Genomic DNA, 12,540 nt, shown 5'->3' with positions numbered 1-12,540 from the left:
AATATTAAAATACTCTCACCAAAAAACTTCCACACACTCCGTAAAAATCCTAAATGTTATTTTTATTATTCATTGCATAGCAACCCCAAATAATGATAGTATTTGTTGAAGTTTTGTTGAAATTATTTTGTTTATTTTGGGGTCGCAAAATCATTTTGGAATCTCGAATATGTATTTTTTTTTATTTAAATATTTGTCACCCTTAAATAATTGAAAAATTGCGGTTTTTTTGTAAAAAAAATCATAAAATTTTACGAATAAATATAAATTGATGATGAGATAAAAATAAATAAATAAAATTGGTGAAAGTTGCGGTGATCGTAAATTCTTAAATAATTACCAAACTTTCTCATATAATAGCGGACATAATATGAGAATTATAAAGTCTCCTTAATAAGAACCTTCGACTTACGAAACTTTGAAGATACGAACTTTTTATCAAATTATTTAAATAAGTTGAAAATTTAAATAAGTTCAAATACTTATTTAAATTTTCACTTCACTTCTACAAATCTGGGTTTCTGCATTTTGAAAAGTCATTTCTCATTATGTAAAATCATGGGTTTTGATCTTGCTTACAAATAAAATAGTCTCTGGTAAATAAATGCTTTTTAAATTCAATCATAGATAACTGTGGTGAACTCAATCACAAAATGTAATGAGCTGGATCATATATGAAAGACTTTTTTAGTAGTGTGGTTGTTAATCATGGGTAGAATAGTGAATGCTAGACTATGTGAAGTGATCGCTTAACCAGCCTATGACTGGTCGTAAGCTCTGTAAATGGTCAGGCTTCCATATTCCTCTTTGTCTTTGTTCAGATGTCAAAATAATGTAAAAAATAAGTTCCTATTGGAGATAATCCTGATTTGTGAACAAATATTTGGACACACTAAAAATTTTGTGAAAGTCTGAAACAGATCGTATTATTCAGCCATGTCGTATTTGATTCCATAAATAATTTTATTGCATTATTTATATAATTTTTTTAAATATTGTTAAATGTGCACTCGGTACAAGATACAAACCTCTCTCCTACATACATCACTATAATTTTTATGTTTCACATTATTTTTTAAAGAATTTTGGGTAAAAACAATAACAAAATAGAGAAAAATATTTTTCTTTAAATCCTCGTCCACACCCTATGGTGCATAGGGTACTGCATCATATAAACGCAGTATTATCTTGATTGTTAACATATGAAGGAAAGGTGATCAGCCCTCCGCTTCAGGTACCAGTCTAAGCCCTGTAAATACCCGGACTTCAATATTCTTCTTCATCTATGTTGAGATGATCATTTTGTTACTTGTCAAATAAACTAATTAAAGCATTTAATATTTAACCAAAGGAAAAAATAAAGAAGTGGGTTAAAAATGATCAAGAATTAATACTGCAAAAATTGTAAAAAAAAAATTAAATCCTTTTTTTTCATGTGTTTATTAGGTTATTTTTTTTTAAATTAAAATAAAACGTTTGAAAAAATAACTTTTTTTTGTTTGATATCTCAACAATATATCTCAACAAAGAAGAATATGGAAGTCTGGGCATTTACGGAACTTACGACCATCATAGGCTGGTATAAGTGATCACTTTACACACGTGTAACATTTACCAATTCTACCCATGATTCGACAAACACGCTACTTAAATTCTAAGAATTTCTATATAAATTGTTTAAATTCGAAACAAAATGCTTAAATTGACAAGAATTTTCACTAGAAACATCTATTGATGAGATGAAGAAGCTTTTTATTAAGCAGAAACTTTTTTTTCAAACGATGTAAAAAGAAAATCACCGACAAGACACATTATTAGGTGGCTGTTGGGTCTCTGTAAAAAAAAACATATGTGTAATGTTTATGAATTTTTAAAATATATAAATGTATGTATATGACTATGTATCTATATATCGGTAGTGTAAAGGCAAAGGGATATATCTGTCAAATTTTTCATTTTCTATGTTTGTTGCACAAAATGTCTAAATTAGTGTATTCCATAATCTGTCAAAAGAATAAAGCTGTAGTTGTGATACTTATTTAATTTTCTTAAGATATGTACATATAAAAATACATAAAACAAATGAGTTATTTAATTTCACAAGTTTTTTTTGCTCTCCTGCAAAATTTGGTTGGAGACAGATATACCCCTTTGCCTTTACACTACCGATAAATCGTAGTCGTACAGGAGAAAGTGACCAACTAACAAAACGCAAATGTTCAGGAAGGCCATTTAAGTCACGTTTGCTTGGCAAAAAAATTAAAATCAATACAGTTAGTCATTTTTAACAAGTCAATATATCATACTTCCAAGTTTAAAATCCTTTAGGATTTTTTACGGGACAATATTAAGCTAATAAGATATCAAATAGTCAATGATCACGTTTTTGTAATAAATGCACTTGGTCACTTTCTCTTGCATGACTACGATATATTTAAAACTCAAATGAAAAATATAAAAAATAACAAATATATATATAAAACTCAAATGAAAAATATAAAAAATGGCAAAAAAACCTCCTTCGTATAAAATTTGTATAAAATATTCTGAATGTGTCACTTTTCTTCCAACTCAACGAAGAGCCTAATTTATACATAGACTCTAAGTGGTACTTTACCAGTGTATTTACACTACCGATATATATTTAAAACTTAAATGAAAAATAAAAAAAATAACAGATATGTATTTAAAACTCAAATGAAAAATATAAAAAGTAGCAAAAAAACCTCATTCGTTGAAAGTTTGTATAAAATATTCTGAATGTGTCACTTTTCCTCCAACTCAACGAAGAGCCTAATTTATACATAGACTCTAAGTGGTACTTTGCCAGTGTATACAAACATATTTGCATGCTTACTCCATAAACTGAGATGAGGGCAACAGAGTAAACTTTGGTTTCACTTAACATTTTTACGGCCATATAAAATGTTCGCTCGTAAGAGATTAATGTCGAGCAGTTTGGAAACGGAGTGGAACATCTTTCAGTAAATTTCAAAACTTTCAAGAAAAATTAAAAAGTATCACTTTTTATACAAATTTAAAAATCTACTGTATCTTTAAATCATTTATTTTTTTAAATAAATTTCATTCAAACCCTTATCCACACCCCAATGGTGCATAGGGCACTGCATCATATAAACGCATTGTTATCTTGATCGTTAACACATGAAGGATTGGTGATCAGCCCTCCGCTTCCGGTACCAGTCCAAGGTAATATTGAATAAATATAAGAGTGAAAAAATCACTTATATTTATTTAACCCCCCTGGGAATCGAACCCGGGAAATCCAGCACGGTAGCCGAGCGTGCTGACCATTACATTACGGAGGCGGACGGATTTTTTAAATAAAACCCAATATTTTTTCAAGAAAACGTTATTCAAAGGGACAATGATTACGTTACCTACAAATGTATGTCAAATACTTCGGTCAGGTTAGAAGTCGAAATAATCGGCGGGTATGTATGACGAGTTGCATGAACGTGGAAGAGGGGAAGAATGTTTACAAAGACAGAGTAGTGTGGCATTCTATTCTCTCTGCTTACCCTTGTGGAGAAGTGGTGTGTTAGTTAGTAAGTTAGTTAGTTAGCAATAATTACTCTTTTTTATGGACTCCGCGAGGTTAAATTATTCATTAATTGATTCGGTAGTCACATGGTAATATCAATTTTTAATTTCAGTTCTACTTGGTAAATACCACAATTTCTTATCTATTATGACACGTATTTCAATGCGTTCTGTATCATTTTTGAACACCGTATGTTAAGCTTAATTTAAGAGTGATGTCCTTGGGACTTATATGGGGAGTATAGGGAATGTATATTGAATGTATGTTTGATTTAACAATTAATACATAAAGTTATTTAAATGTTTATTTTACTGCCAATAAGATAATTCAATCGGCTTTTAACTAATGTCACTGCCTTTAGCCAAAAATTTCACATCAACAATCACTCATTCAATAAAAAATATAAGGCTACTGGAAAAAACATAAACTAATGTTTGCGTTTATTAAAAAAAGACTAGCAAAAATATGTTAAGTGCCTTAACATAATTATTTAGAAAAAAAAAACAGATAAAAATAGGCATTTTGGTTCTAGCTTTAAATATAAAAATCCATTAGGCTGATTAATGTATATGTATATATATACACAGGAAAATGTTTGAATGAAAATTTGGACAATTACTTAATTATTTAATAGCATGACAATCTTAGTGACCTAAATACATACTGGTATGTAAAATACTAATAATTTTATCACAAAAGTTCAAACTTAATTTCAAAAACATTTTATATCAAAAAACGTTGAAATTTTAATTTTTCGTATACAAATTTTTTGCTCGGATTCCGCATGTAAAATACCCTTACATTAATAATTCCCTCAAACAATGTTCTGAACTCCTGGTAGTAGGCATCCCGAAGGCTATATTCAGAAGGCTGTATATCTGTGTATTGGGGAAGAAGTGTGGGCGGTGTAATCGATCGTTTGAGGGTTGAATGCGGAGGCTTTGACCCGAACTATTCCAGCTTCAATCTCCCGATACTGTTTAGGGAATTCAGTTTCAGGATTTTGCTGAAATATTCTGGTTTTCATGAATTATTTTTGTTTGAAAAAATGTTAAACAGGATACCATTTTTAAAATGTGTTCATTATTTACAGCTTGAAATCATTTCAATGCAAAAAAAATAAATCTAGATTTAGGAATTTTTCATTACAAGGGTGCAATATATTATAGTACATTATACGCAATGTATCTAAAATATGTAATCCTTATTATTTTATTAATTTTCTTTTAAAAGCATAGTGTATAAAATGAGATATTTTTTCTTCTTACTCTTATCCGAACCCAATGGTGTATAAGGCACTGCATGTCCACTCTGTGTTATCTTGATCGTTATTTACATAAGGGGAGGTGGTTAGTCCTGCGCATCAAGTACAAAGAGTGAAATTTTATTTATTCTGACCAGTTCTGAAAAACGAACCCATGACCTCCAGCACAACAGACAAAGGTTTTTGGATGCATGAATATCCTAAAAGATTATTAATTATTCTATAAAATTCTGTATTTTTATTTGTCATATTGTAAGTCGATATTATTTATTATTATAGAACAAAAAATGCAAAAGATCCAATGTTGTCAATTTTATGTAGATAACTCTTTTATCCCATCGACGTAATAATAAAGTCATAATAAAATAAATATAGTTATTCTATAAAACCGATATTTTAAGTTTTAAAATGGTAAAAAAAACAATGTTTTTTCTTGAAATATTCATTATTTTTTATATTAAATTTAACTTTGTAGATATCACTTTTTCTTTCATTATTCTGTGACATGTGTTTCGATACATTTAATATCGATATAAAACACCGTATTATCTTATAAAATTAAACATTAATAAAATAATAGGTTTTAATCAAAAGTGAATCTCGAAACACTTAATTATTATATATTATTTTCTTATTTGTCGCATTAAAAAAGAGATTTCATTTTGTTTAGCGAGGCTTTCCAAACTTGAATTTCCTGTCCTTATTAAAGAAAATAATTAAAATTGAAGGGGTCCTTTTTAGGACTAAGAATTCGTGATTTAGGGTGGCCCAATTGCTTTCCCCAAGAAACCTATAAATACAACCCTATAATCATAATAACTTAACTAGTGACTGTAGTGGGGTGGAAATTTGTATAATGCTAGAACGGTGCTTTGGGTGTTAAATTGGATGATTAAAGCTATTTCACTATACGAGAGAAATGTTATCATCATCATTGTAGTGAACTTAGTAAATTATTATTAGCAACAATGAAGTATGTGAATAGTTTAGCTCGTCACATCGTACGACAGATCAATGATAAACGTATTCATGCAAAGTAATTTATCAATTTTACTATGCAACTTTAATTCATTTTGTAATTTTTAAAAAAAATATAGATTTCATCCTCAGCCTTGTAGTTTTCATAAAATTTTTAAACCCCGAAAAATAAAATAAAAATTGAAAACTTTATAAAATAAAACAACTTTGTTTTAACCACTTATTGGTACACTTTATCCAACGGTTTTGACAAGAACCTTGTCATCATCAGGGTTTATGTACTAAATTCTAAAACACACATACCCTTCCCTTACCAAAAACTATTAACTATTTATTTTTGGTTTTTGGTAAGGGAAGGGTAATTAACTATGAGTATTTCAATGTTTTAAAATTTAGTACATAAACCCTTATGATGACAAGGTTCTTGTCGAAACCGGTTGGATAAAGTGAACCAATAAAAAGTGGTCAAAACAAAGTTGTTTTATTTTATAAAGTTTATAAAATGTGCCACAAAGTATCTGCGAAAAACATTCAAGAAAAAAAAGTAGAAAAAGCTATATAATTGTTGCTTTATTATATATTGTGAAATGCAGTTCCATCTAGAAATTTCAGTGCGAAACATAAAACTAGTATAAACAATAAATATTTATTGTAACTGCAGTCAGTTAGTAGAATTTTATTTTTTATTTTTAGGTAACGAATCAAAAATATAACAAATAATACACAATTATTGGATCGAATTCAACATTTATTTAAATATACACAATGAAACGCTTTTCTCCTAAACACATTATCAAACTGACGATAATTGCCAAAATTAAATATTTTTAGATGTAGGTGTATAATGGTGGTATTTCAGTGGGTAATGGGAATTTTTATGAAAGCTTGGCTTTAAGAAAAATTAAAAGTCAATACAAACGAGAAAATAACATTATAAATTATTCATTTTATCTACCAGAAAAAAGTAAAATAAAGACAAATATTTTTACATAAATACCTAATTTTTATTATCATTTTGGATTTACAAAAACACCCTTGAAATATTAAAAAAAAATAGTCGTTGGTTCATTTTTTTAAATTTATTAATATGTTTTAAATGAATTTAAGAAAAGATACAATAAAATATATATTTAAATGGTAATCACACTGTATCTATGAGGTGGCGAAATTTCTTACATATTAGTTGAGACTGCGAATAGGGGTTGAAATATTCGTTACCTGTAATTCCCTAAACATTTACTCTAAATTATTCCCCTGTTACCTATTTCCACCCCATCTTGCTTACGACACAACTTTCACCATAGGAAATTCCCTTAATTATTATCGTGGGACTGTAATAATAATTATTTTGAAGCTCAAACACTAAAAAACAAACTAAGTTTATTTGCTTCGTAACGAAACAACAAAACCTACATCTACTAATGCCGTATCTATACCCGATTGTGCATAGGGCACTGCATCGTATAGAAGAAGTATTATTTTAACCATTAATTAAACAATATTAAATTTTTTAATCTGTTTTTTTAATCTTATTATTTAAATAAGGTGAAATATTTAAAATACATTTTAAAAACAAAATTCTTTCATGTAGTTTTATAAAGAAGTGTAGTTAAATATGCCGTTGTCTATTTCATGTATATAAATTCTCTTATTCCTTTTTTTTATTTTCTTGATATCTTAAAAAAACTTTTGTGGACATAAATCCCTTTCGTTCTGAACATCTCATATAAGTATGTATATAATACAGATAATATATCCACTTTGGAATTTGCGTTAGCCTACTTGAGAAGGTGTTTTATGGTTTAACCCGGTAAGCCTGTTTATACCCTTGTAAGCATGTTACAAAAGGGTGGAAAAAAGGAAATTGTTTTCGAGTGAAAATATACGTATTTTTTTAGTAAAATTGCTCAACGGAAATTCGATACTAACTTTTTTAATGAATAACCCGCAAAGCCTCTATTTTAGAAGCTTGTCTGCAGGTAGGATAGTTAGGTACGGGAAGTTTTATGCGAAAATACATAACAAACACCCTGACCAATGAAAAATGAATATTTTGTGAATTTATTTTGCAATTGGCGAGAATCGAACCTGCCAATCCAGTTTCGCAGTCGAGCGTCTACTCGACTACGCCACGGTGCCTGTCATTTGACTAAAATTAATTCAAACACAAGAATTAATCTATCTCAATTATATTCTGAATGTTTTATATAAACATACACCCACTTCTTCTTTTTGTTGAGCCTTATACCCTCCACTGCTGAATATACATAGGTCTCTTCCGTATTCTTCCGTTTTTTTGGTCTATTGCTGCCTGCAGCCAGTTATTACCCCCCACAGCGGCTATGTCGTCTGACCATCTTTTTTTAGGACTTCCGACGCCTCTTTTATTCTCCCAAAGTCTCCATCTTCAAATTTTAGGGTTTCATCTTGTGGGGTCTTATCTTGCAACATATCCTACTTATTGCCACTTGAGTTGCTATATAATAATACATACTTATGCCAAAATATTCACCTTACTTGAAAATATTAAAACATATTAAATTCTTCTTTTGATTCGATTCACACCGCGATCCGAATAATAATAACCTTGGCTGATTGTTTAAAACTCTACGACTACTCTACTATCACGCCTTTTCCCGCAGTGGTAAGAAGAAAGGATAGAACGCTACACTCTTCTTCCTGACATAAACTCCCTGTCTTCACATCCATGCATCTAGTCAAGGCTTTTTTCCATGTAACGCGGTAAAACAGCGTTCTGTCGCCTTTTTTTTAAGGAAATCATAATTTTTTAAATTTCAAAATTGTATTAAACTCTACGACTACTCTACTATCACGCCTTTTCCCCGCAGTGGTAAGAAGAGAGGATAGAGCGTAACACTCTTCTGTCCTGACATAAACTCCCTGTCTTCACATCCATACATCTAGTCAAGGCTTTTTTCCATGTAACGCGGTAAAACAGCGTTCCGGCACCTTTTTTACGGATAATATATATTTTTTTATGTCAAAATCAATTAAACGAAACGATGTTGGCGCTTACGCAATTACAATCTGTGTTTATATAATTCGTCAAAATGATTAGAAAACTTGCTTTAAATTTAATTTAAATAATATTTGAATATAATTAATTTTTGTAAGTAAAAAGCTCGACATGAAGTGAGTTCCAGGACCTTTTTTGTTATAAAAAAATACTTTTAAAAGATAAAACAATATTCTTCATAAATATTATCTATAAAGACGAAACCTACATGCTTCTAGGCAAACATTGCAAGCCTCCAAATGTGATTATTGTCACTTCATAATAGTAAATAATTACAATATCAGCTACTTACTCGTAATAATTTAACCGAAATAAAGCTTAGATATTAAATATATCGTCCGACTCCAGCATGTATCGTATCTTCAAAAAGATATCAAAAGAATTTTTTTTATTCGATTTACCCCGTGATCTGTATAACCTCGGCCGATGGTATTATACATATACCATCTTTTGTATAAATGCATGCCAGATGTAATAAAATATCGACTAGAATTCCCCACTGATGATTTATTCATAGTTTTACAAATATGTCTCCAGTCCTTGATTAGATTTGGCGCCATAAAACGTGTCCTGTAGGCGTGGAACCGGAAATAGCGTTGTCTAAATTTCCACCATTTCCTTAACATACATCGCCCCCCTCAAACGGCGCCGAGGGCTCGTGCGGAGAGATAATGAGTTCCCGGAAGTGGATACGGACAGTCCTTAAGATACTGTCCGGAACTAGTTTCCCTTGTTAAGATAATCTATCATACAACTGCCGGTAATCCAATTACTGACTTTTTTTACAGCGCGAGTCACTCGATAAATTGATACAGATATTTCTTTGAACATTTTTATTTCTTTTTGTGTATATATTATGTTTAAAGCGTGCTGAGAACTCTTTATAACTCCTTGGTGCGAAGTAGACTCGAGAGTGGCTCCATAATTTGGGGGCCACACGAGCTTAAGTACTCTCTTATGGTAGAGAAAGTCCAAAAGAAGTTTCTGAGGTATCTCTACATGAGAGAGTACGGCTATTATCTTTGGCTCTACCCGACCGAGTTTCTCCAGGGTATGCTTGGCTACAATAGTTTAGAGACTAGAAGGAATGAGATTAAGCATTTTTATCGATTGTTGCGCGGTATGATCGATAATCCTGAAATTATCCGGAGCATTGGTCTGTATGTTCCCGATAGTTACCTAAGACAGCGTCGACATAGATTGTTTCACATTCCTATACACAGGACCAACCTACCGATGGTTATGCCTGTAGGAAGAGCTTTCGCTATGTTGAACAATATCTCATTGGATATTGATCTGTTCCATGTGTCTGAAGTAGTTTTCCGAAGCGGGATTCTTCTACACCTTTAGCAATAGTTCTTGCATATATTTTATTTTAATGTATTTTTAATGTGTACGATATAAAAATTTGTATAGTTTGTAATGTATATATTAATTTAAATTAATTAATTGAATTGAAATTTAATAATTTTTTTTTTTTAAAGTTTGTGAATACTTTTATTTTTTATCGATAATGGTTATTCCAGCCTTGCATTCTTTCCTTATATCACCATTCGAACTTCTATCATAGATCGCTGTGCCGCACATTTGTCTGAGAAAGCGCAATTCGACTGCATTCAGGCTACTTTCATCCTTCTTTTATCAACTCTATGCTTACTCCCATACAATAGGGTTGAAAATAAAAATAAAAATTCAAACCCTTATCCGCACCCCAATGGTGCATAGGACACTGCATCATACAAACGCAGTGTTATCTTGATCCTTAACACATGAAGGAAAGGTGATCAGCCCTCCGCTTCAGGTAGCAGTCCAGGGTAATATGGAATAAATATTAGAGTGAAAAAATCACATACATTTATTTGACCCCCTGAGAAATCGAACACGGACATCCAGAACGGTAGTCGAGCGTGCAGACCATTACATTACGGAGGCGGACAAATAACAATAATAATAAACTTTTTTTTTCATCCACAGATGTTGATGGCGCGTCTGCAGAAGGAACGTGACACCTGCCAGGAGGAGGTGACAGGGTTACAAGAGAGGATAGAACTCCAAGCTACACAATTATCCAAGGCCATCAGAGACAAGGACTCCATGACCACGGAACTTGACGTCATCAAGGAAAGATGGGACAAGGCGCATTTACTGCACCAGAAATTAACGGTAATATTTAATTTCATTAATTGATTCGGCAGTCGCTTTGTGGTAAAATGTATCCATTTTTAATTAATGTTTTACTTAGTAAATACCACTATTTCTAGTGGTATTCTAGTGGAAATAGTGGTACTCACTAAGTAAAACATTAATTTAAAAAAGGTAATATTTAAATATAGATTTTTAATGACATCAAAACTGAAGGAGTTATTAAAATATAGGAGTTATAGGATAAAAACTGAAGGAGTTATGGAGATAAGGTGATCACAATTTTTTGAGTGTCAAATATTTTTAAAACGAATTTGTTATTTTTATAGATTTTTTATTATTATTTAAACATTTCATGAAGGTTCTGATTTAAAAAAAAATGTTTTGTATTTAATTTTTTTGTTTGGGAATTGTACAGCTTTACATATAAAAAATGATATAATAAACAATAGTTACATTAACAATAATAAACATTACATTACATTGACAAAAATAGTTACATTAAAAAAACAATTAAGCAATTCTACATTTATTTTATAATAACTATTAAAGATATAAAAAAATAGGGTAATGTATAAAAATATAGATTTTGCAAGAAGGAGAATTATACTAAAAAAACTTACTTATTTCAACCGTAGATGTCGCAGAAGAATACAAATTATATTTTTAGTTGAGGTATAAATACACCTTTCGAAATTTGAGTAATGTAGTTGTAAATCATAAATGTGTCGGGTTGTGGTCCCGTAGTTAATGTAGCGGACTCTTAAATCAGAGTTTCTCGGTTCGAACCCACTTTACCACAATTTGATACCTATTTCTTACAATGAACCTCTTCGGCTCACAGAAATAGTATGAAATTGAAATATTTGTGTAAATAATAAAAACAAAAATATTTCTCTTAAAAAATTAGAATTGTGAATGTCACACAATGGTCAATTAAACCAGTTTATAACAGATCGTAAGTCCTGTAAATGCATTCACTTCCATATTCTTCTTCTTCTTTGTTACGCCATTTAAAAAAATCATTAAGTTATCTTATTTTCAACCGGTATCTACTTGAATGTAATTCTTGAAAAGCTGGAACATTTCTGCCCCTTGAAAAATACAAATACTTAAAACTTTCGAAAAATGTGAAACATTTTTATTCTTTATAATACACACATATTTAAAACATTTGATAATACTAATATCGAATTATTGTTTCCATCTGTAAAAATATATACTTAATAAAAATCTCGATAACGCCTCTATATCGGGTAAGTTACTGTATTTGTGAACGAAAATCCATACATACTCATAATATTGTTACGGAAATATCTATCCGGTTTACTTATTAAAGATCCCAGAATAGTACATTTTATCCCAGAAGGGAATATCCATTATTTCTTTTCTCCAAGTGTTTCACCGCAAGTTCCTCGGAACAACTCGAGAAAATTAGATTATTTTTCTCTACTCGTTATAACGTATTTTGTTCCCGAAAATATTAGGGCTCAACTTCGAGATAAGAGAGATATCTACTAAGCAGTTTTATGTTATGGTTCAAAGCGATAACTT

At 30.5% G+C, this 12,540-nt stretch overlaps 1 protein-coding gene across 1 annotated transcript in view; it reads left to right on the top strand.

The window, feature by feature from the left end:
- The window catches only part of LOC148302301 (uncharacterized), a 109,371-nt gene that overhangs the window by 86,452 nt on the left and 10,379 nt on the right, over positions 1-12,540 (top strand). The window contains exon 10 of the mRNA XM_088271808.1: positions 10,819-11,007. Coding sequence (XP_088127934.1) covers positions 10,819-11,007 — 189 coding nt within the window. The remainder of the gene's footprint in view (positions 1-10,818; positions 11,008-12,540) is intronic.

This window comes from Brachycentrus maculatus, unplaced genomic scaffold (genome assembly GCF_059751285.1).
Source record: "Brachycentrus maculatus isolate JH-2025_06_01 unplaced genomic scaffold, ASM5975128v1 h1tg000463l, whole genome shotgun sequence".
In the NCBI taxonomy this organism is placed as follows: Eukaryota; Metazoa; Arthropoda; class Insecta; order Trichoptera; family Brachycentridae; genus Brachycentrus; species Brachycentrus maculatus.
Note: the sequence above shows the minus strand (reverse complement) of the source record. Positions and strands in the feature narration are given on the sequence as shown.